Source organism: Phymastichus coffea, unplaced genomic scaffold, assembly GCF_024137745.1.
Source record: "Phymastichus coffea isolate CEN01 unplaced genomic scaffold, Cenicafe_Pcof_1.1 PCOF00004, whole genome shotgun sequence".
Classification (NCBI taxonomy): Eukaryota; Metazoa; Arthropoda; class Insecta; order Hymenoptera; family Eulophidae; genus Phymastichus; species Phymastichus coffea.
In genome coordinates, this window is record NW_026706815.1 from 1,346,574 (window position 1) to 1,373,634 (window position 27,061).

General features: G+C 40.3%; 1 protein-coding gene across 1 annotated transcript in view; it reads left to right on the forward strand.

The window, feature by feature from the left end:
- LOC131666951 (putative uncharacterized protein DDB_G0282133) overlaps positions 1-27,061 on the forward strand; it is a 1,302,717-nt gene that overhangs the window by 638,787 nt on the left and 636,869 nt on the right. The window contains exon 11 of the mRNA XM_058940077.1: positions 14,828-14,992. Within this exon, the coding sequence (XP_058796060.1) occupies positions 14,828-14,992 (165 nt within the window). The remainder of the gene's footprint in view (positions 1-14,827; positions 14,993-27,061) is intronic.

Consider the following 27,061-nt stretch of genomic DNA (forward strand, 5'->3'; position numbering starts at 1 on the left):
GACGAACTATTCTAACTTTCTTTGCCAACCGTACATGCTGAGAAGGGAAATGAAAAGGCATCGGTTATATGTTTTAAAGTTTCAATTTGGAGGTTAACTAGACGTATGCTTGAGATGCGTAGGTTAGTGTTTGGGGTTTTGAGCTTCGTAGCGAACCTATTTTTAGGTTTAAAAAGCATGCTTTCTAGTGATCTGGGTTATTATGTTTAGAGTTCAGAGTATGTGGTTAACCTGTCGTACGTTTGATACTCGTGGGTTAGAGTGTTTGGCATACTGAACTTGTGGTTAATCTGACGAAAATTTAATACTGGTGGGTTGTAATATTTCGAGTTTTCATGTTGGAGAATGAAAGGTGGTATGTTAAAAAAGAGGGAGTTAGAGTGTTTAACGTTCTAATCTTCTAGTTAATCTATCGTGGATTTGAAACTGGTTGGTTGAAGTATTTTAGGTTTTCAAGGTGGAGGTTAACTATATATATCTGTAAACTCGTGGGTTATAGTAGGTAGAGTTTGTTGTTTAGTTTGTTGTTTACCTATCGTAGGATTGACTTACATAGGTTATAGTTTACAAAGTAGAACATTAATTTAGGTATCTATTAGTGAAAAATGGTAAATATTCATTCAGGTAACCATTCTTCACAAATGGAATACCATTTATTTGGATAACTAACACAGAATAGTGTGAAAATATTGAATGTGGGTTATCCTATTTGGTTAAGAAGTGAAATTCCAATGGAACTTTCTAGTAGAGATGATGATCTTCCACTCAATATAGAAAATTTGGACATCAGTTCCGATACATCTGAGGACGGGATTGATGAATCTGATCCTTTATAAGAATATTACAATTTGGTTATTCGATAGCATTTAACAATTTATCTTATTCTGTCATCTTAGCTAGAAAACTCCTTCATGAAGGTATATATTCGGTTGGGACAGACCGAAACAATCGTAAAGGTTTGCTTGAGGTGATGAAATCTAAAAAAAATGACGAAAGGAGAATTCAACTACAGAATTAAAGGTAAAATTGCTGCTATAAAATAGATGGATACCAAGTGAGTTTGTAACAATTTTCACATCTGCTTTCAACCCTGCAGAGAATGTTGAAATTTCTTGAAAACTAAAAGATGGTTCTCTGATCGCTGTCCAAGTTTATAATAAAATAATGAATGGTATTGATCGATATGACCAGATTCAAGAGAAATACATGATTGAGAAGAGATAACAAAAATGTTAGCACTCCATTTTGTATTATTACATATACATGGCAACTGTAAACTCTTATATGAGCCGTTTATTTTGAAAGTGACCTAACTTCGTTTTTCAATTTTCTGCCGCTTACAATGGTTACATGTACAACTTCATGTTATTTATCAGTGATGCACTTCAGATTGCTTATATTCAGAGAAAATAATACATTTTTTACACATAAGTTTTCCGAATTAATTGAATAACTGAGCCGTGTAGTTTGAAAATGGCCTGAACTTTCAATATCTCGATCTGAAGATGAATGGAGTTAGGCCACTTTCAAAATAAGCGGTTCATATTTTATGTAAATGTCACAGAGAAGAATTGTCAAGATTATTATTTAAATTTTCATTAGTAAAAAAGTTGATTGATAACTACATTGGAAGAAGAAGATTCAGGCTCTCTGCATAAGTTCTTTCTAACTTATGAATAGAATTAATTATAAAAAACGAAAAAGAACAGGAATAAAAACAAACAAAAATTTCATCAAAGTTCGTACTTCGACCTCTACGTCGTGATGGGTATAAGTAAGCAACTTTTGCTGAAACTAATGAAGTTAATGCTACAACAATCCTGCTATGATAACTCCGCACCCATAATACCGAAGTCTCAGTAAGTTTTCACTCGTAAACTATGTGACTAATCAAAAAATTGCCGGCAACAGTTTCGACTTGTTTTCTACGTAAATATGTTAGTATTTTTTACTATTCAAAATTGTGTATTTTTAGATTCATAATTCGACATATTAGATCTCCCATCATAAATTATAAAATCAGACCGCCAATTCGGATTCACTAGCATCCAAAACTCCGTAATTTATAGAAAGTAGCTACTGAAGTTCAATAGTATGCTTCGCTCTGGCAAACGATGAAAACAAGGGTTTACGTACACTGCCCGTCAATCACTTTTGCCATGCTTACCTCAAAATTAGGCAAACTTGAGAATTTTGTATCTTGGTCGGAAATCATCGTATCACAAAAAAACGCAGGGCATTTTAAAGGTAATTGCAAAAGCTTCCATTTAAGATGTGCAGAGACTTAAAAATGAAAATATGTGTTTTTTACAGTAAAAAAAACTGATTAAAAAAATTTCAATTTTTTTAACCTCGACTTAAATCAATGCCAATTTAGAACCAGGCAGTGGAGGGCAAATCGACCTGAGGGGTTCGGAGGGTCGATTTGTCTTTCTCGATATATGATGTACGATAATGTCTTTCCCTTTAAAATGAGCTCCCGCGGGGTTCTATCCGATGTTTTATAACCGAGTTACGACGTTTTTTGTAAAAAGCAACCTTATTTTTCCAATCCTCAATTACTTCGACTTGCGTACGTTTTGAAAAAAAATGCCAAAGAGAAAAAAGTTTCATTTTGTGTCCAAGAATATGAAAATAAAGTCAAAATAAAGAAATAGAGAAAAAAATTTTTTTCGTTATTTTAGCGCATTAAAAAAATAAAGGAATTTAACTTTTTTTTACGTTTAGTTTTAGTTTTTTTGTGATTTACTACGTCCCTAGACATTTTAAAACTAAGCGTAAAAAAAAGTTAAATTCCTTTATTTTTTTAATGCGCTAAAATAACGAAAAAAATTTTTTTCTCTATTTCTTTATTTTGACTTTATTTTCATATTCTTGGACACAAAATGAAACTTTTTTCTCTTTGGCATTTTTTTCAAAACGTACGCAAGTCGAAGTAATTGATGATTGGAAAAATAAGGTTACTTTTTACAAAAAACGCCGTAACTCGGTTAAAAAACATCGGATAGAACCCCACGGGAGCTCATTTTAAAGGGAAAGACATTACCCTCCGAACCCCTCAGGTCGATTTGTCCTCCACTGCCTGGTTCTAAATTGGCATTGATTTAAGTCGAGGTTAAAAAAATTGAAATTTTTTTAATCAGTTTTTTTACTGTACAAAACACATATTTTCATTTTTAAGTCTCTGCACGTCTTAAATGGAAGCTTTTGCAATTACCTTTAAAATGCTCTGCGTTTTTTTGTGATACGATGATTTCCAAACGAAATACAAAACTTTTAAGTTTGCCTAATTTTGAGGTAAGCATGGCAAAAGTGATTGACGGGCAGTGTACATATAATTGAAATACTCGAACAATCGATTACACTGTCATTGACGTAGTTTTAAATTATTCAGTCATGTATTCCTTCACAAAACTTGTTAGCTCAATATTATAAATTGTTGTTGATACATTTTTGCTATATGAATCACATATGTTTATCTTATACGAGGACTGTTCAAAATGTATTGCGAATTTTGCATTTTCGCGGGCTACGTAAATTTGATTTTTGATTTTTTTGTAGCGTTATGTTGGTACTCATCTCCCTTACTTATGCCGACAAGGTCGGCCATTTTGAATGTTTACTTAATTTTTGACAGCTGTTTTGCCTAGATGTGTTTTGGCTCGTCTTCGATTTTTGCCTATTCTAAAAAATGGATCAAAAAATCTTATCAAATTTTGTGTGAAAAACAAAATAAAGTACGCGGACGCATACCAAATGTTGACTGTGGCATATGATGAAGCTATCTTGGACCAAAGCAACGTTTATCGGTGGTATAAAATGTTCTCAGAGGGCCGAGAAGTTGTGAACTACGAACAACGTGCCGGACGCCCAAGCACGTCAACAACAGACGAAAACATTGATAAAGTGAAGAAAATAGTATTGGCCAATCGTTGAATCACTGTTAGAGAAGTTTCTGAGGATCTAAACATATCGTTTGACTCATGTCATTCGATTTTAACCACTGATTTTAACATGAGTCGGGTCGCCGTGAAATTCGTGTCAAAACTGCTCAATTTCGACCAAAAACAGTATCACGTTAACATTGTTTAGGAGATATTGGATTCGGTTCGTGACAATCCAAATGTGCTCCAGAGGATCATAATTGGTGATAAATCATAGGTTTATGGCTATGATGTGGAAACCAAAGCTCAATCATCCCAATGCAAGCTGCCACATGAGCCAAGACCGAAAAAAGCGCGCCAAGTTTGGTCAAACGTGAAAGTTTTGCTCACAGTTTTCTTCGATTACAGGGGCGTGGTGTATCGTGAGTTCTTGCCATAGGGTAATACGATTAATAAGGAATATTACCTGCAAGTTATACGCAATTTGCGCGAAGTAATCCGCCAAAAACGTCCGGATTTGTGGGAGAACAAAAACTAGCTTTTGCACCATGATAACGCCCCTGCTCACACATCGTTGCTTGTGCGTGAACATGTAATAGCGTCGGCGTGCAATACCGATATATTCACTACTATTACAAATTATTTATAAAGGGGGAAGGCAAGGGAGGCGGTGTATCGCTCCAAGCAAAGCAGGAAGGAGAACAGCGGGCGAAATAACTTCACACACAATTCGTTGGCAAACCGTTTATTACAAGGCACTACCTCGAGTGCCGACGAGAACACAAATCACTTATTACTATTAACACGCGAACTTATTCTAAACGAGATGACCGGCACGTTAGCGCCATGTCACCTCATTAACCGGCTCAAACAATTACTTAAATTTACACACTGCCGAAAACTACGCCGGCTCGGAAAAGCCTGGCGTAGCAACGCGAACCGTGAGAATCGCCGAGGAAAGACAGAGATATAGAGAGAGAGGAATCGGTGACCTGACCAAATTGGTGGACGTCGCTGTTGCTGGCAGCCTTGAAGGTGTCCCACCGGCGGCTAGTCTGGAAAACTCCTCGCTGCTGCGTGGCCGGCGACCTGGCAGAAAAGGCTGTCGGGTTCTGCCTCGGTGACGGCTTCTTACAGGGCAGCTGCTGCGTCGCTGGCAGAGGAAGTCCCGTCCGGCCGATCTGCTGAGGAATGCTGACTTCTTCGGGACAAAGGGCAGGCAGCGATGGTCACCATCTAACTCTCGACTGATTGCTGTCGCGCGCGTCGCGTCACTCTCTGTCGCGAGTGCGCGAGAGCCGGCTTCTCACGCTTTCTCCCACCACTCGCCTAATCGGCGGCACGCGGCAATGCCCGTCGCGACAAGTGCCGCGCGCCAAGCCCAATACTCAAACTATTGCTTTTTCTCTTTCTCTCTCTCTCTCGCACTCTCAATACTCGAACGCGTCGTCGCGTCCACGGCTTCTCCTTCCACCGCTCTCGTGCGTAGCTGAAAAATAAAGGGCAGGCATCAGGCACGTGATAACAACGTGCGCTTGATGCCGGCCGTGCGCCCTTGCCTAGGAAGGAGAGGGAGATAAGCGAACGGTGCAGGCCATGACGGGCCTACACCGTCACAGCCCCTCCGAAGGCCGAAGCTCTCCCTTGGAGACAAGGCCTTACCTCTCTTTAAGCTCTCTTTAAGCTCTCTCTCTCTCTTTCCGGCAAATGGCTCACGGCTCGGTCAAACGCTACAAAATAAAAATAGCTTATACATAAACTTATAACACTTAAACTAGCTTAATCTAAGTTTCATTATTTAAACGAAGATTCGAATCAATGACTGATCTATACGCGCTAAGTCTTACAACATCAAACACAAGAGCAAAACGATTATTCTAAAAGAAAATGAATCCAAAAAAAAGAACTTTTAATTAACGCAAAACCCGATCGAATCGACGGCGCACTAGGACGCCACACGCACGTATCCGCCTCATAAAGAATACCATACCTTTCTTTCGGAAACTAATCTCTCCTCTCCAAATACTTGAGGCGAAGGGCTCTTAATTTCTCCGCCACTGGGGTAAGGGAGCCAGCACCACTGAGCCGTTGACCGCTCGCGACAGCTGCTACCGGCGGGGTCGCCTCCGATGTTTTCATCGGGGCAACTTCCGCCGGGAGCGAACTCGACCCGTTGGGCGACTGAGACTCAACGTCGCTCGTCTGCTGCCGAGCGCTTTTCGGTCGGGACCGGTCCCGCCGGCAACGGGGAAGGAATCGGCATGTCGCGGCCCGAACCGGCACTGCCAAGCTGGACAGTCGAGGCACTTGGAGGTAGTGGTTAAGCTTCGGCTTGAGAGGCCGCCTGCTTTTCCTGTAAAGGAAGAGCGGCAGGTTTCTCAGCCTGGCTCAATTCCACCTGCTCCAGCGCCATCGGCTGTTCGACGCGAAGCGCGGCGCTCAACTCGATCGCGGCAACGGATTGCGCAAAGCGATCAGGCTCAACGGGTGCGGCTGCTCCTGACTCCATCGGCGTACCTTCCATAATACTAATAATATAAAAACTACAAACAAAATAAAACAGCACATACGTTAAACAATTAAAATAAACAGATATACAGTCTACTCACAACCTTTAACGCTACGAGGTGGTATGTATCGCTTCAGTTCCGACACATGTACTCTCGTGCTACGGTGTTTGCTATCTGTTTGCAACTCATAAATCTCGGGTGAAACTACGCTAATAATCTTAAACGGACCGTCATACTTCGGATCTAATTTCGCGTTCTTACCCGCGGCAGCGTTAGAAAGCGTATGGACTTTCCGCCAGACTAGATCGCCTACTTGGAAAAGTACTTGCTTTCTACCTTTATCATATTGACGCTTCTGCCTTTCTTGAGCTTCTTGAATATGTTTCGCCACTAGGTCTCGAAGCGCATTCAATCGCGTTAACCGATCCGTCCACGCTTGCGTATCAATCTTCGTGATAGGCAACTTCTTTTCCAACTCTCTTCTAAGACTTTTAACCGGCCGAGGATCTCTACCAAAGTTTAAGAACGCCGGTGATACCTTAGTTGACGACTGCGTCGCGGTATTTAGAGCGTGCCTAAACTCGTGCAAATAACGGTCCCAGCTTCGGTGGTCTTTATCAACGAACATAGCAATCATGGTTTTCAGCGTCTTATTGACGCGTTCAACCGGATCGCTCTGCTGATGATATGCGGGGCACAACACGTGCTCGATGCCATGCTCTCGCAACATACCTTGGAAGATCACGCTCTTGTATGCTTTCGCATTGTCGCTTATCAAATACTCTGGCGTTTCCCATCTAAATAGAATTAATTCTTCCAAGGCAGCGGCGAGGGCAGGCCCGTCTGCTGACCTAAGCGGTTTCAGTTCTATCCACTTGGTGAACAGATCTTGAAACACGACCATATACCGAAACCTGTTTTTGCTACGCGGTAGCTCGACTACGTCTGTGGTTACTACGGCCCAGGGGCGTTCTACTGCACGCTTTCCCATTAAGTCGAGCGGCGCCTGTTATACTGTTTTGTACTCCTGGCACTTTTTACATTCGGCAATAAAGGTACTAACGTCGTACCAGACGCCCGGCCAGTAGTACTCACGTGCTAACCTATCGTAAGTCTTTTCCCGGCCTAAATGTTCAGAGGAGGGCTCGCAATGAGCGTCGCGTAACACGCGTTCTCTATGCTCAACCGGCACTACCATGCGCCAACACTCTTCTCTGTTAGTGATCGGATCGAGCAAATGGTTCTGCATAAACTTATAGAGCGTGTTACCCTCTAGTCTCCACGTCCTATACTTTTTCGGCCTAGACAACACATCCTGTATTCGTTGCAGATACCACTTATCGCTCGTGTCCTCAAACGCGCATACCTCATATTCATCTTCGAATTCCCTAGATAGCGCGTCTGGCACGTGGTGTAATGCCCCTTTCCTATGTACTATCTCGCAATCGTGTTGCTGAAACTCGAGTACCCACCTCTCTAACCGACCTGTAAGTTCTCTCTTATTCAAAATTTTCGTAAGCACGCTGTGATCAGTAACTACTATAAAGTGTGACCCCTAAATTTCTTTACCGCGAGAAGAACGGCTAAAAACTCTATCTCACTAACCGTGTAGTTACGCTCATGAGTGTTAAGCATTCGGCTGGCATAGCATATCGGATGCTCGCCATCGTCGAATATTTGAACTAAACACGCGCCTACCGCAAAAGATGAACCGTCGCAGTGCAAGTAGAAAGGGCGCGCGAAGTCCGGGCGCGCAAGAACAGGCGCCTCAGTCAACGCGCGCTTCAACCTTTCAAATGCGACTTGCTGAGCTTCACTCCAGTCCCACGGTTGATCTTTACGAATCAATTTTGTTAGAGGAACTTTAATATCACTTTCATGTTCAATAAACCTAGCGTACCAGCCTACCATCCCGAGAAAGCGACGCAACTGAGCTACATTGCTCGGAGCCGGATAGTCTACAATCGGTTGCACCTTATTGTCGCCCGGACGCAAACCCTCACTGTCTAAGCGATAGCCCAAATACGTTACTTCTGTGCAGAAGAAATCCGATTTCTCGAGATTGATTTCCAGACCTACGCTACCTAACCTTTTTAATACCTTTTCTAACCAAAAGACATGACTTTCAAAGTCCGCGCTAACCACTAGTAAATCATCCAGATACCGAAAAACGTGCGGTTCGTATTCAGGCCCGAAAAGTGCGTCCATGACTCTCATGAACGTTGCCGGCCCGTTTACCAAACCGAACGGCATCCTTTCAAACTCCCAGAGACCTAATCTCGGTACTGCAAAAGCTGTATACTGCTTGCTCGGTTCCGAGAGCGGAATCTGCCAGAATGCTGACTTTAAGTCAATTTTCGAAAGATGGACCGCGCCGCGCAACCTATCTAAGATTGAGTCCATGCTTGGCATTGGATACGCGTCAATCTTTGTCACTTTATTAACCGGCCTAAAATCTAAACAAAATCTATAACCGCCGTCTTGCTTACGTACGACTACCGGCGCGCTACACCATTGACTGTTCGACGGCCTGATTATCTTTGCTTTCCACAGGCGCATCGATTCCTTCTGCAGGAAAGCCAAGATTTTCGGCGACATTCGACGCATCGGCGTTTTAATCGGGCGCGCGTCACCGACACCGATAATATGATCGATAACGTTGGTGACTGCCGGTGAATCGCCAGACTCGGGGACGATCCGGCGGACGAGCGCCATGATCGTCTCGCGCTGAGTCTCTTCGTACCGATTCAAACCTGCGCATTCCACAAACACGTCAACTGCTTCACTACCTTCGTCAGCAAATTGACACCAGTCACTCTGATCACCTGACCGCCAAGCACGATTCCCGAAATCAATGTTGATTTGCCAGTTCTTACAGAAATCCGCGCCTAATATCAGGTCGTGTTTTAAAGTTGACACGGCCGTCACGGTCAGCCAGGCGATTCTACCACCTATCTCAACACACAGTCTGAGATCGCCTAATGTTCGCGCCTTTTCACCTGAAATACCTTGCACGAATATAGTTGGCGGCCTCAAACGTTCCTCGTATCTTTGTGCAAGTCTCGGTCCTACAACTGACACCTGAGCACCTGAGTCCAGCAGCGCGTTATAGACTTCATTGCCTATCTTCACCTTCAAGAAAAACCTATTTTCTGTCACGGCTACTAACGCTTGATCCGACTCTTCCGTTCTTAGTAAAGGTACTGAGCTATCCTCAGTCTCCCCCCTCACCGAAACGGACGGTGCGTCTGTACAGACAACCGGGCGCTTGCCCAAAGCTACGGAGTTGGCGGGTTCGTCAAATATGTGCGCATTATCTATGCGCGAATTTGTTGAACCGGCCGTGTCGTCAGATGTGGAAGAGTCCACGTTCAGCTGAGTTTTGTTCTTTCCGACCGCATCCCACGCATCGTACTTAAACAAAGTTCCGCTTGTCGCCTCGTCCCGTTGTTCATGACCGGCCCTAGCACTAACGCGTTGAATCGAGGCTTTTCCGCCGCGCGAAATGCTCGATTTTTGGTTCTCTGGCTTTAGGGGCCCGTCCAACGCCGAGGAAATAGACTCTCCGTTAACTACGAGATCTAGTTTCTCCAGCTTCTCGTCAGCTACATCGTGAACGACCTCACTACCCGGCCTACAAACGACTTGCTTACTTTCGTTTGCATCCGACTCTAATTTCTCATCTACACCAAATACTACCGGCCTGCAAACGACTTGCTTTCTTTCGTTTGCAACCGATTCTAACTTCTCACCTACATCTAAAACTACCGGTCTACAGACGACTTGCTTTCTTTCGCCTGTGTCCGATTCTATTTCTAACCTTACATTAATGATGCGATCGGAATTCCTTATTTCCGACGCAACAACCGAGTTGCTCTTCCTTTTTAGCAGCTCGTCTATCCAAACCGCCCGTTCGATTTGCTTTAAGCAGGAGTCGCTGAGCGGTCGGCGGCTCCTGCACCCGAGTTTCCCTGTCTTACTTGACTACAAGTCGGACAATTTCGGAAGACAAATCCAACGGTCCCGCAAACCTGACACTCTGGCTTGGCCTCCGTCGGTCTCAGTGGGCAATTATTTGCATAATGCCCTGGTTGTCTGCACTTGTAGCAGACAATCGGCTGCGTATTTTGCGCGGCCGGACACTGAGACCTCTGATGGCCAACCAGACCACACGCGAAACACGCGCCTGCAAAAGGACGTGGTCCTCTCGCGGCACCTGTTTGAGCGCCATTAGCTTGTCCACGCTGTTGTGGAATCAAACTCGGCGCGGAGAACATCGGCACCTGGGCGGCCGGCGGCTGCGCTGCAACGTTCTGCTGAGCTGCAATATTCGGTTACGCTGCAACGTTCGGTTGCGCAGCCTGCTGCGAAGAGCGGTTCGTCGCCTGCGGCTTCGCGCCTTGGGCATTAGCCGCGGCAACTTCGCTCTTCGGCCCTTTGCCCTTGGCCTTTGCCTTCTTTCTGCTAGCGCGCGTTTCTTTAGCCGGTTCTGCTGTTAAAACCTCATCTAATTCGCCCGCGACCTGTTCTACTGCCCCGATCGCTTTCTTTCCAGCCGGCTTCTTAGGCTCGGAATAAGCGGACTCCGGCACGAGCGTAACGTCCGCGCTCGGTGGACGCTGCCACCTTTTCCAGCCCGCCATTCGATCTTCCAGAGCTAATCCTGCCTCTTTAAATTGGCTTAAATTTTGAAAGCTTTTTGTCTCTAGAAAGCGCTTGTACTGGGGGTGTAGTCCTTCCACAATTATAGCTACCTGTCTTTTATCGGATACCGGAGGATCGAAGCATCTTAAAATTGATTGGAAAGCAGCTACATAATCCGAAATACGTTCGCGCTCTCCTTGCGACCTCTGTCTTAGCTCTCGGTACAGCTGTTCGCGAGTAAGCCGGCGACAAAAGTTAGCCGAAAAACTCTTTCTAAATCCTAAGAAACTTGCCCACTGTTTACGGTTAAGTTCGTACCATGAACGTGCCTTGCCCCGGAAGGTAGTGCCAATAGCATTTAGCATTTCTTCGTCCGAAATACCGTAATAACGCTGGCAGTCTTCTAACCCTGATAAATAACTCATCGCGTTCATGTCATCATCGCCCAAGAAACGAAGCGACCATGCTATCAACGCACTAACGCCATCGGCCGGCACGCCATTTATATACTTAACGCGTTTCGGGCTTTTTTCTCTAGTTTTAGTTTTAATCGGCCTGTCGCTATGCTGCGATACGCTTTCCTTGCGGTCCCCGATCTCTGACTCGGAGGAGCTCGAGAGGTCAACCGTGCTGCCATGGTCCGGCAAAATCTTTGTTTTCGCCTTGACCGGCCTGCTCTTTGACACTCTCGTGGAAGCTCTAGACTCCGAGCCCGAGCCTACTTTGTCTAAACCTGATGCGCGCGTGTACTCGCTACAGGGTGCGCGTACAGCCCTTTCCCATTCACGAACCCAGGTCTCTGTGTCAGGTTGCGAGGGCGATTTATAGATAGTTTCGAGAGAGCTGTTTGGGAATAATATCTGATTCATCGGCCTTTCTCCACGCGGAGGAACGCCTGGGTGAATCTGATAGACGGGGCCGGCGGCCGCTGGCACGTTCAGCGCCGCGCGGCCGGCCGACGGATCGGCCTGCAACGGCCGTTGAGCCTGTTGCAAGGCCTGATCCACTCCTCCTTGCACAGCTTCTCTCTCTACCCTATATAATGCCTTAGTACCGTCAGTGATACCTTGCTGCACCTCCCGCCGATAAATCCATCGTGGGACTGCTGTTATCGCGTCCCAAACCTGACTAAAAGTACCGTTGCTGCGTCTTTCTAACTCGGGCGCGGTCGCAGCGCGTACGCCTACCTCTGGTGTCATCGCACTGGCGGTAGCGGTGGCGGGTAAAATTTCCTCCTCTGGGATGGGAGTGATAACCCTTTCGCCCGGCGGCCGAATTGGCTCAGGCAGAACGGCAACGCGGTCGGGTGATCGCGTCGCCTGTCCTGGTGATCGCCATTCTGCCACCTTTGGCGGCGCAACCTTAGCCGATTCGACCGTCCTATTCTCGCTCTCGTCGCTATTAATTACCCTATGCATTGACTCGTCGCGCGTTACATCAGGCACGCGACCCGACGCAAAATCGCCCGGCTGTAAAGGCGACCCAAGCTCTGGCATCTCCGACGCGATCGTGAAGCGCAAGTACCTTTCCCTAAGTTCGTCCATGTCGCCGTGCAACGCTAACCCACGGTAACGCATCAACTCAAGTAGGGCAACCGGCTCCGTCGAATCGATGCGGCGCTTGACTTCCTTGACGCGGGCATCGCGGAGAATTCTACGCATGGTTACGCGATCCTTACATGCAAGCGGCATGGTGCGATCGAATCGTTAACTTAAAAAAAAAATTCAAATGAAAAAAAAATACTTAAAAAAAAACTATTTTCAAATTCAACGACGCGCGCGAGTTGCCAACGGACAGCTAACACATTAAAAGAAAAATATAAACGGAAAAACTACACTATGTAACCAACCAAAAAAAGAAATAAATAATAAACGAATACAAAAAAAACTATGTTCCTTCAGTGTGCTAAGCCGGCAAGTTATCGCCTTGCCTAGAACGAGAAAGGAATGCAGCGTTCGAACGTAAACATACTCGGACACTCAAATTCTCAGAAGCGAACACGTGTTGGCGCGAGCGACCTTTGCGCGTCGCGACCTGATACACTGATGCTTCAAATTTCCACGCTTTCTCTCAAACAAAGGCGCGTTGTTTTAACACGCTTTGCCCTTGCTAACAAAACGCGACAAAATCACTTTCACAAACCACACGACCGAATTAACCGTAAAAAAAAAGAAAATGTAATTACTAATGCTACTTATTAACTATTCGCGCACACACATACAAACACCGTTCTCAATTCTGCTTTTGCCCATCCCCACAAGGGATGCCATGTAATAGCGCCGGCGTGCAATACCGATATATTCACTACTATTACCAATTATTTATAAAGGGGGAAGGCAAGGGAGGCGGTGTATCGCTCCAAGCAAAGCAGGAAGGAGAACAGCGGGCGAAATAACTTCACACACAATTCGTTGGCAAACCGTTTATTACAAGGCACTACCTCGAGTGCCGACGAGAACACAAATCACTTATTACTATTAACACGCGAACTTATTCTAAACGAGATGACCGGCACGTTAGCGCCATGTCACCTCATTAACCGGCTCAAACAATTACTTAAATTTACACACTGCCGAAAACTACGCCGGCTCGGAAAAGCCTGGCGTAGCAACGCGAACCGTGAGAATCGCCGAGGAAAGACAGAGATATAGAGAGAGAGGAATCGGTGACCTGACCAAATTGGTGGACGTCGCTGTTGCTGGCAGCCTTGAAGGTGTCCCACCGGCGGCTAGTCTGGAAAACTCCTCGCTGCTGCGTGGCCGGCGACCTGGCAGAAAAGGCTGTCGGGTTCTGCCTCGGTGACGGCTTCTTACAGGGCAGCTGCTGCGTCGCTGGCAGAGGAAGTCCCGTCCGGCCGATCTGCTGAGGAATGCTGACTTCTTCCGGACAAAGGGCAGGCAGCGATGGTCACCAGCTAACTCTCGACTGATTGCTGTCGCGCGCGTCGCGTCACTCTCTGTCGCGAGTGCGCGAGAGCCGGCTTCTCACGCTTTCTCCCACCACTCGCCTAATCGGCGGCACGCGGCAATGCCCGTCGCGACAAGTGCCGCGCGCCAAGCCCAATACTCAAACTATTGCTTTCTCTCTCTCTCTCTCTCTCGCACTCTCAATACTCGAACGCGTCGTCGCGTCCACGGCTTCTCCTTCCACCGCTCTCGTGCGTAGCTGAAAAATAAAGGGCAGGCATCAGGCACGTGATAACAACGTGCGCTTGATGCCGGCCGTGCGCCCTTGCCTAGGAAGGAGAGGGAGATAAGCGAACGGTGCAGGCCATGACGGGCCTACACCGTCACAAATATTTGGCCAAAAGCAGCACAGTAATGATGCCGCAGCCACCGTATTTCCCAGACCTGGTCCCTATGTCTTTTTTCTGTTCCCAAAACTGAAGAGGTCCATGAAAGGACAACGCCACGCCATGATTGAGGAGATAAAGATGGCATCGAAGGAGGAGCTGAATAAGATCACAAAAAATGATTTTTTTAAGTGCTTCGACGTTTGGAAAAAACGTTGGTATAAGTGCATTATATCCGAGGGGGACTATTTTGAAGGAGATAAAATAGATTTTTATGAATAAATAAATAATTTTTTAAAATATACAAAATTCACGATACTTTTTGAACAGATACACACAATAAAAGCTTTCTTTCTTCAAACTTTTTATTGTTCAAAAAATATATAATATTTTTATTATGGTATTTGAGTTGTACTATATTATATTCCAAATCCAAACTCATTAACACTACGGATTGGTGAATATTTTAATTGAGTTAGTAAATATTTCATTTATAGATATATTCAAGTTGACGAAGACAGACAATGGGACAGTGGAGGAACATTGTACGCAAGCTATAATATATTTCATGGAAATCAACAGAATAAAAAATCACTTCCACAGCGACCAACTTGTAATTCATGTACAACAACTATATGTAACTGTAAAAAAAATACCTACAGGTACAGTATTTTTATTGTTTATTATATTGGAGATTTATGCTTCTTATTTGATAGATAATTAATTATTATTTATACGATATTTTTCCGAAATCCATATTAAGTTAACCAGAAACAATAATATACGAGGGTCGTTTGAAAAATTCGTGCAAAAATAAAAACTGCTTGATTTTTTTTAATAAATCTTTTTTATTTTTCAACATAGTCTCCTTTTAGGCTTATACACTTCATCCACCGCTGTTATAGTTTGTTAATCCCTTCCAAATAATAGGATTTGTCCAAGTCTGTAAAATAGGCATTCGTTTCTGCAATCACCTCCTCGTTTGAATAAAATCTTTTCCCTGCCAACCATTTTTTCATATTAGGGAACAAATAGAAGTCCGACGGAGCCAAGTCTGGAGAATAGGGGGATGTGAAACGAGTTGGAACCCTATCTCCATCAGTTTTGCGGACACAACTGCTGAGGCGTGAGCTTGCGCATTGTCGTAGTGGACGAGGACTTTTTTGTGGGCCAATCGTGGACGCTTCTCTAGCAACTCGGTTTTCAAACGATCCAATAACGATGGATAATATTCGCCTGTAAAGGTTTTACCCTTTTCCAGCTAGTCGATGAAGATTATTCCTTGCGAATCCTAAAAGACAGTCGCCATAACCTTCCCGGCACAAGGAATTGTCTTCGCCTTTTTCGAATGAAGTGATGAAACGACGCTTAAAGTCTTGCGGATTTTGCTGGAACAGCTGCAAACCATTCTTGCAACACTTCACACGATCTCGTTTTTGGTCAATCGTGAGCAATCGCGGCACCCATCTAGCGGATAGCTTTTTCATGTCCAAATGTTGGGGCAAAATATTATGTACCCGTTCGCTCGAGATGCCAACAGTACTAGCAATCTCACGCACCGTCACTCTTCTGTCAGTCATCACCATATCATGGATTTTATCAATGATTTCTGAAGTGGTAACCTCAACAGAGCGTCCAGAACGTTCAGCGTCTTTTGTGCTCATATGGCCATTCCGAAAATTTTGAAACCACTTATAAACCATTCTAATCGAAGGTGTACAATCACCATAATGTTTATCAAGCTTTTGTTTAATCTCCTGAGGCGTTTTGCCTTTGAAAAAGTAATGTCTAAACAATATACGAAATTCTTTTTCGTCCATTTTTTTACAACCACTCGATTTCTTTGATTGAAACGAATGTAAAACGCAAAGTGATTGGCCGATCTGGCTGAAAATTGGTGTGTACTCTTCCAAGATATGACACTAACTGAAAATAACCTTGATATGCACTAGTAGCGCCATCTCTGTGACTTTACACGGACTTTTCAAACGACCCTCGTATAGATAAAAAAATATTTCTTGAACAGCTTTTTATTAGAGATAACTACTATCACTACACATCATAAATAAATAGCCATTTAATACCATACGTAGTTCAGTAACGACGTTACAGATTACAAATAACACTGTTACTTGAGTACAGATAATCATATTACTTTTTAAAGATATCATGATAACTTTAGTTGTATAGTAAATACACTATCGTTAAATTTTCATTACTATTTGAATTATTTTTCATCACATATTTATCATTTTTTTATTTTATTGCATCTGCCAGTCATAAAGAGCTTTGCGTTTAGGATCCTTCTTTACCTTCTTTTCACAAAATGAATAACATGAATGATGGTGTTGATAGTATCAACACAAGCGTTTTGTAATCATTAACGCAATTCATAAAACCATTTCTAATTTATATAGGGCGTCTGAAAAGTTTTGAGACAGTATAGTAACACTGGAGGAATGCATTTTCAAAACAAAAAAATAATGTTTTATATAAAAGATATCAGATTTTTCCTTAGCTATTTAATGATGAGTTTGAATTTGACCCCGTCTTTTTAACGTCGATCAGAAAAATAGTTTGGTTGATTCTTGATTTTTTTCCAATTCGACCTTGCAAGGTCACAGTCATGATCAAATATCTTTGAAGTATAACATTTAAACAAAATGATCATGACATCAAGTTATAGCTTGTTGCAGCGAAACTTTTTACAACAGAGCCGATCAAATCAATATTCGGCAGAGTTTAGCTAATCAAGATAATACCTTTTACAGCTCAGCAGGTCAAGGCCAAATCTTCTCGATCCAGCCAGTCAAGGCAAGATCTTTAACAGTTCAGCATTGTAGTAAGTGCTGTAAGTATACTCCGTTCAACTTCCTTCCTTCTTCTGACAATGACCCCATCGATTATAAAAACAATTAATGACATTGGTGATGTATTCGTTTGGTATAACTATACAATCGTCTAATATGCGTTGTTATAAATCTTCTTAATTCTGAAAACTCTATTTCTAAGGTAGCTCACTAGAAAACAATCGAGAACAATTAGGTTAACCTATTGAGCTGATCATTCATTAAATATTCGACGACCTAACTAACGATTGTTAAAGTTAACGTCCAAATAATTGCGTATATTTCTTCTATAATGAATTAGGGCACCATATTGTTGGAAGTATGTAGCTCAAAATTTTGACCAGATATTTTTTATTATTCTAGAAATGATTTAGTCATGGTTGCAGCACACAGGCGAAGAGGCATAAAATAGCTATGAAACATGACCGCACTCGACTATATACAATAAGTTAGATAATCGAAGCTCGCCTAAAAATATTTTACCTTTCTTATATTCTTTACACGTAATATACTGATATATCCAATAGCAAATTAAAAAGATTCGATTACTATTTTTCATTCAAAAGCAGTTTTAGTTCAATTGATGTATTTTTGCAAAAGTTATTTAGAAAACAAGATTTTTTCATTGTCATTTTCTCGAACAATTTTTCATCACAGGTTTTATTTCATGTAGAGTAAGAATCCTAAATATATTAATTCATATAAAAGGTTGTAGTAACACAGTGTATATAACCTACATATTAATTATATGCTTTATTTGATTAGTGAAAATTTTCTAATTTACTAAAAATGTTAATATTGTCTGAATACTTAAAATATCAGTCTGTACAATAAAATATCAATCATATCCCGATGACGAGAATGCCTCGGCAAACACGCTTCCAGATTAAGAATAAATGGTAAAAAAGTCTGAAAAAATTCATGAGTAGGTTTTTAAGGATGCTGAATCTAAATTCGAAGTTAGACAACTTCTATCAACTCACTTTCTTCTATCAAAAAATTTTAAAAAGATTCTTTATTTTGCATGCATCTTTACTTTTATTCATTGGTATGCATGCTTTTTTCTTCAAATGATTGACGTATTAGATTTTATTTACATTTTGTTTCTTTATGTTGTCTTTATCTTTTTAACATCCAGCAGTAATCAGCCACTATCGCAACATCGTATCTACTTTCATAGCACTGCTCCATATTCTTTACGTTTTTATGGAATCACTCTCCATATTAGTCGCTAAAATCTCTACAGTTTTCTTGGAACTGATCTAAATGGTTATAAAAGAAAAAGAAGTTTATATGACATGTTATTTCGTCAAAATTTTTAATTATCGTACTATAGATATTAAAATTTTATAATCCTTACTTCTGGGTATACTTAAAACATTTTATATAACTTACTTGAAGTCAATCTATATAGCTTTCTGATTCGCAGCCATAGTAGTCAGAAAATTGTCATCTTTTAGCATTTTTTTGTTACTTCAGACCCATCGAATATTCCTTCTTTTAATGATTTACAGGAAAATTTAGAGTCTAAATATTTGTAGCATTCGTCACTTTCGCTTCACAGAGATCACCAAGGAAGAAATAAAAGGTCAAGTTCTCTTTCTTCCGGTTTCTTTTCTTTCTCTCGCAGTGATGTGCAACCACGTGAACTTATAGGTAGCCTGGCGAGTGTTTGCTCGACTCTTTATCGCGATTTATACTTGTGTGATTACTGTAAGATTATGTAGCCAGGCATTCATTCGCTGGCTATTTCATGCGGACTTTTATAGTAGAATAAGTCACATTTGTTATTAATTAGCATACATAATGTAATAGGTGTTCAATTGATAAATTTAGTTTGATTAGTTCAAGCGGACACTTGATTGTAGTGTAACGGTCCTATATATGAGCTATTTATTAAATTATTAAATGACTGCAACTAGTCTAACGTATTTATCTGTTAGTCAAAACAATACATTAAGCGGCGCTACCTCACTGTTTACGCGACTGTATACAAATAAGAGTCGAATCAAAATAAACAGCGTGACGTCACAAATAATAGACATAGATATAATGATTCATAATGTTGAGAAAAATATGTTAATTATAGATAATTTGAATATAACAAAGTATCGATTATATAGATTTTAACATGCAGATTCACAATATCTCATTCAATTATAAATTAATAATGAATATCAATATGTAAAGTTAATTTATTTATTAACATATGAAATATTAGCAAAATATAAATAATTTATATGTAAAATGAATAAGCATAGAACATGAGTAAGAATTGGTTTCATTAATAACAGCTAAATAACAACTGTTATTAATAAATAAACAATTAATAATTTATTTAAACAATAAGCTATATATAGAACGAAAATATTAAGTTAATACTTGATAATGACAATTTTATGATTGAGAAATCTTAGATAATTAATCTAATAATCGCATATTAAGATTAGAAGAAAACCGTTACAAATATGAAAAATTAGTCATAATTCAAATGTTATTAATTAATTTAAATAATTAATTTTGGAAAACACTTCCAAAATTAATCAACTATAAATAAAATATATCTATTATTAAAATTTCATATAAAATATGAAATTTTAATAATTTTCTATTGTAAATAATGTAATATCACGTTAATTAACTTTATTAGTTAATAACTTTTGACGACACTATTGGCGATAACTATATATTGTATAAAATCAACAAATAACTAATTCTATAAAATTTACATGTGTTAAAAACTTAATATTAATGGTTGTTTACTTGTAAATTAAGAAAAATCATTTCTCAAAATTCACTTCTAGCCTTGCAAAGTGAGCGCATGAGTCTGAATAAACTTGGCTTAATATCTAAGTTCTTTCTCTCATTGTGATTAACTAAGCAAGACTAACCTTTCCTTATAATTTGAGCTCGACTTATAGAACATTTCGCACCATAAGAAACTAGGGCACTGTCTGACTTTCCTTGATATATTACAATTACTTATGTATATTTGATTTACTTATTTATTATATTTGATTCATTTATCTATTTTCTTGACAATTAGAGTAAAATCATCGGAAACAAATTCTTACTCATTAGCTAGATTACGAGAGTTCGAATTATTTTTATTTTGTAACAGGCTGCCGTTTAGTCTAAAATCACGCAAACGTACCTTTAAATGCGACTAAACGACGCCTTGTTATCTATGCGCTCGATGCGCATTGACCTACCTTGCCCCGAAGTGCGCCTGCGCAGAGTCTTCTACTTCTCCGAGTTGGGTTCCCCCAACTTGCCGCTTGGCGGCGCTGTCGCTCGTACTAGTAGCGCTCGTGCGGCCGCCTCCGGAACCTAAGTTATCGACTCGCGTCTATCGATATTTGCACGACTCGTGCTTCGCAACCGGCGAATTCGAATCTCCTGAAAATAAACACTGGCGCGACCTCCGGACAAAGGAATGACAAAATAACGACTAACAAACTCGAAAATAATGAGAAAGATACACTTTATTTAACGAATTAAATTACACGGGGAATCAGCCGAGAGTCTAACGCACGCACGCGTGAATGACAAAACACGCTATTCGAGAGAGAGAGAAAAAACCACGATTGCCGCGAACTACCTGCTCGCACGCGATAAACAAATTCTTCGCGCTCGCACGCGATAAACAAATTCTTCGCGCTCGCTGCGTGGATTCGCACGCCAAAATTAACACAATGATTAATTACGGGAAAGAAGGTGCACCTACCGCAACGACGGCGTGGATACGGTGGCCAACCGTATCCGAATAACTCGCTGTTACTAAGCTGCTCCGCTGTGCTGCCTCTTATGCTGTTGCTGCTGTTGTTGTTGCCGCTACCAATGCTGCTGTTATTGCAGTTTCTGTTGCTGCTACTGCAGTTGTTGCTGCTGCTACTGCTGCTGCTGCTGCTGCTAGCACTCACCCACGCAAAATGCAATGTCAACGGCAAACAAACACCAAAGAAAACTCGAACGGCTCGGAAAAAAACGGAGGTTAGGCGCACGAACTGACTGAGTGGCACAGTCATACTACCGGTCGGACCCTCCCCTCCCGGTCATTGCCCCTACGCTCTCTCTCTCTCTCGCGAACCGAGCGCGGCTACTCTCGTTTAGCCGCTCGCTAACCTCGCGCGAGTCTACGATTTTCGGTAATCGTTGCAATTTATAAGTGATACGAACATCACAGTAGTTTAATAAAAGGTTTTGTCATTTTGAAACTAATAATTATTTACTCGTTTATTTACTCGCCTATTTTCAGATTGCATTTAGAACAAAAGCGTCGCTCTTGCCTTCCTCGTTTAAAATACGTAGCAGCCCGTCAAATCTGTTACGTGGCATCCCTTGTGGGGAAAGATGTGTAACGGCGGACAAAATAATTTTAATTTTTATAAGAATTTTTTTTTGTAACATCTAAGCCAAGCGCGGAACGAGATTAGTTGCTGAATAGCGAGGGGGGCCGAGATGAGTGTCGCGATAAGAATTTCCCTCGAAAAGTAATAAAATCCGTACTGCATCCGAGCCAGCGCTCTCTCACGCCTGCAAGAGCACATAGCCCCTTGCACGTGTTTAACAAATGTCAATATGTCGATGAGAAGAGAGAGTCATAAAACTGCGACTGCATCCTGTATGCTACTTTTCTTAACGGACTTTTCCTCCTTTTAATATGTTCGAGAATTGATCATTGAGATGAAATAAAATTTAAAATTATGCAAACGTAATTATTTAACTTTCGCAATACATCCCGGATAATTATGACCTCTCAAACCTCTCATCGAGTTCTCACTCCGAAGTTCAGATTAGCTAGAAAATAAGAAAAACAGTGAAAATCCAAAAAAAAAAATTATATATGCACACTATATTGTTAAACGAATTTTTATTGTAAGAAATTAGGAAATAATCGCCTTATTAAGTTACATAAGTTTTTTTTCTTGTATTAATACTCCGATTTAAACTTAAAATAAATAGAATTGCATTAATACTCCGACTTAAACTTAAAATAAATAGAATTGCATGATTAATGAATAATTTAATAAACCACCCACGAATCTGTACAATACAGCGAGCAATATAATAAATTACACTTTATTTTCTATTTCAATACAAATTATACTCAACTGTAATTGCAAAAAAAAACCTAAAATATTGTCCCTAGTATTAAGTAACTTGTAAGTTATCGAGTTTGTACAAAAAAATAATTTTTAAGTTATTGTAAACATGCTTATTGGATAAATCTTGGTTGAGAACGGTACTCGAGGAGCCATCTCGCGAGCCAAGGCCTGTACCCTTGCGTCCGCGCCTCCGATTTTCTCCACGGCCCCGCTGCAATCAGGGCATGAAAACCCAGCGAGGAAACTCAGAAGAGACGAGCGAGCCAATTAATGCATCATCGCCTGCTCCACTCCTCCCGAAACCAAAACGCTGAGAGAGGGGCTTACCACCCAGCCACCCCCAGCGTATAAAAAGAGCTGTACGAGGCCCGAGGGGCAATCAATAAAAAAATCACGAAGTTGAAAAAAATTACGCAGTGCTACCAGTGAGGAGCAGGAAGTCAAGCAGCTAAGCGGAACGAGGAAACAAGGAAAATCAGTCAATTTAAAATAAGAACGCACAGGCCAAAAAAAAGCCAATTATTCAATAAAAAAAACAGTAAGCAAATGAAACCATTTTTATTTCTTTTTCTCTTTCTTTCTTCTAATTTAGAAATAGCTCGTGCTTCCCTTTTCTTTTTTTATTATCTGGAGAATATTTTTGATAGACTCCAGGTATTAATTTTGTTAGGAAAACCCGGGTACTACTATGGATAGGACCCGTGGTGCTTCGCTCCTAAGGATTACAACTTTCGATTGGAATAAAAATTCTAAAGGCAGAAGTATAGGCTCTGTGGCACTATCCCCCCGATTAAAAAGTTTTCTAAACAAGTGATCCACTGCAGTTTAGGCGAGAAATCGCAGTTCTGGCGACATCGAAACCCTGAGACTGCGCTAAGCCTCAGGCGCACCTGAGCTGTGTCGTTGCCACGACGTCACATAAATTTTTGGAGGCCCCGGAGGGATCACTGTCCAGAAAATTATAGAAATATTCTTCTCTTAAAATTATTTTTAAGAAAAGAATATTAATAGGGATTTCCTTTCTCGTGAATTGCGTCAGTGAAAAAAATAATAAAGAGAAAAATATAAGAGAGAGATAAAATAGTAAAAAAAATATATATAATCCCAAAAAGAGGAAAGAATCACTGACTTAATTCAGGAACAAAAATAAGTTTTTCATTAACAAATAAAAGTTGTAGCATAATATCGATGGGTCCAAATAAATCGAACATTTCCACTCCCTGCGTCGCGAATGACCTTAAAAATTATTTTCTATTATGCCCCCGTTCGTAAATTTTGACAGTTTTTCTCATGAAATAGTAGACACGTTAGATGAAATAATCGAGGATATTCTATCGTTAAAAGACAACCAAATAGCCGTAATAGATAGAGTAAATAACCATAGCGTTGACATTTCAAAAATTAATAATAACGGTCGCAGTTTGAGTGCACGCGTCGCGAAACAAGAATTAGAAAATAAATGTAGGATTGAACAGATAGCTAGCTTAGGAAATATTTGCGTAGATCTAATCAAAGTTGATAAGCTCTATAAAAAAACAAATTAGAATGGTAATAAAACAGACAAAAATTAATAAGAAATTAGCTATACAACAAAAAATTTCCAATAACGTTTTAAAAATAAAAATAGAAAAATTAACCGAAACTCTCGAAAAATTAAGTTTGGCATAGGAAATAAGTAAAATAGATTAGATTAGAAAAAAATCGTTACATTAAACACATAAGTAATATATGTCCCTGTTTTTCTCCTCTTTTCAAAAAGTGAAAATGTAATGCAATAAGTGTAACTTCTCCAAAAAACGGAGGAAACAAATTGCCCAAGTCTACGCCAGTGCGCCAGGAGCGCGCACTCCTGAGGAGCAGCGTAGGTACAAATTGCTAGAATCCCAGAGGAAACACGCGGCAATATCAAGCAGCAAACCAGAATCCGAGACGAGAACGAGCTTGAACAATAGAATAAATTTATTGTTATCAAATAATATTAGCCTAGCATGCAACACACGAGAGGGACTCCAATCAATGCCAGGATTCCATAAGGATCTTTCGAGAACTCGGGCCCATCCCTGAAAAATTCTGTGGAGCAGCAACACGTTCTAAAAGAGGTACAGATAAAAATAGAGCGTATTAACCACGCCGGCGCAGTAAGCCAGAAAATGAGAAGCTAAGAAGAACGAAGAAACTTGGTGAAAAAAATCTACAAAAATTATATCAGGAACTATTTAAACAAAAAAAAAGAATATTAAAAGAAATAGAATTGGCAAGAAAAAATATACTCCTTAGCAAAGAAGAAACGAAAGAAAACAAAATTACTGAGGAAAAAGAATACGAAAACACGACAAATAAGGAAATCACAGAATTAGTTAAAAAGATAGCAGAGAAACAAGAAGAAATATTTAATTTAATAAATGCCTATAAAATGTCAATAAATAAAAATTTAAAATAAATTGAATAAAGATAAATTTTCAACCTAACCTAACCCTATCCTCGAACGAAACCTAAGCTATAATAATTATATAATAAATAAAAAAAAGGGGAGAAAAGGGATTTTTTTACTGTAACAAAAAAAAAGAAATTAAAAAAAAATAAAAAATAAATAAAAATATTAGATGCAGGAATAATCAACTTGATAACTCGATTATGAGTAATAAAATAAAAAAAAATTATATGAAATTTTTTTTCTCTCTAGAAAAGAGTGAGATAAAAGGGAATAAAATTATTCTCTCTACACGGGTAAATAAATTATTAGTATTTTCGCGCAAAAAGGACCCAAAACACAACCGTTAAATAATAGAATCTTTTTCTATGATTCTTCATGAATAACGGTGACTATAAAAACAAACCGTTGACACGTAGTCAAGCAGCGAGAAGAGCACTAGCTTGGACAATAGGCGGTAATACTGGAGGACTAAGGCATTCAGGTGAATTTCCAGGATTAAGCGAATATAGGGAATCTCTAAGCACCCCTACTGATATCACGAAAAGTGAAAGTTTTTATCCAAGTTTAGAAAACTTAGAACTAGATAGAACAAACGCTTCTGCAAATTCGGACAAGAAAAACCAACACACTAACGACTCGTTAGGTAATAATAAAATTAATAAACAATTTGAAAAGTTAAGAGAATTTACGGTAAATAAACCTACTATGGCAGCATTCGACGGTAGATTGCCCTCAAACGCAAACCCGCATTCCGTTGAACTAACTGAAGGTGCCGGCAGAGTCATAAACCTAAAAGATGCGCTACAAGTTGTTCCTGCATTTGACGGAAACCCGGAACATTGGATACCATTTACGGAAAGTTGCAGGGAAACTCGGTCTATACTCACTAAAGCTTTCGAACCCGACCTAGTGAAATTAATCAAAGGAAAGTTATTGAGGGAAACCCGTAATACGATTATCGGCATTGATTTTAACACGGTTTCGGACTAATACACCATCTGACAGACATATTTGTTCCTCCTCAAACGGTAAATCAATTGTTAGGAGAATTAGGTAACGAATACCAAAGAGAGCACGAAAAAGTGCTAACATTCGCAAATAGGATACGTGTTCTAACCGCAAAAATTAAAGAAGCGAAAAAAAGACAAGGAAATATCGAAAATTTATCAACTTCAGAAAAGCAAGCCATTGATGAAAACGGATTTGAATACTATAAACGAGAATTAAAAAGTGAAATACGAGTACATTTACCTCTTAACGTTACTATGCTTACTATTTTAAAGGAAGCTATTAAAATAGAAAATGAATTTGAGCTCCACAAACTTTTAAGAAACGAACATGAATCCGAATTAACGACAACGACGAAATTTGATCAATGTCAAATTTGTCAACCAAAAGGGCATAACGCCGTGAAATGCGGTTTATTTATGAGAAACCAGAAACAATGCTCTCTTTGTAATAAAAAAAGTCATGAAGAGAAAGATTGTTTTTCTAGAAATACATTTAATTCCACGTGCCAGATATGTAATCGAAAGAGACATATAGCAACTGAATGTAGATCACATCTAAAATGTCAAGTCTGTAGTAGAACCGAACAGGTCGCTAAAGACTGCAGATTACAAGCACAAGTGAATACCATTAATAATGTAATTTGTCAAATTTACGATAAATCAGGACACATCGCCAAAGATTGTAAAGATTGTAGCTCGGAGGACGAATTTAACACAACTGCGCCAAGAGAATCAGAAGAACGAGATGCTTTTCGGTTCGATAGCTTAAAGGGAACTAAAATCCTTACAAAAGTACCAGTAGTGAATGCTAATTTCAATGACTTATTTAAATTTAAAATCATGCTAGACACCGGTTCAGAAGTAAACATAATAAAGGCTAACCTAATAAAAGATCACTTGCATCATCTTGATGATACAAACCGTTGTTGGTTGAAAGGAATAGGCCTAAATGTTTTTCCTACTTTAGGAGTATCTTGGTTTCCTGTGTTTGGACATAAAACCGAATTTCACTTAGTATCTAATGACTTCCCTATACCGGTAGACGCCATACTCGGAGCTAGTTACTTCTCAAATAATCAAGCCATAATAGATTATCAGAACCATAAACTTAAAGTTGGACAATATTAAATTAATTTTGAAATAGATGAAAATTACGTAAACGTAAGGTTTGCTCCACATATAACGCAATTACAAAATCAGATTTAAAAGCCACTCCAAAAATTAAAATAATAAATCCATCAACTAGATCCGAAGAATACTTTTTATTAGATACTGGATTCGAAGTGAATTTAATAAAAAAATTGATACCGAGTAGTAATATAATTGATAG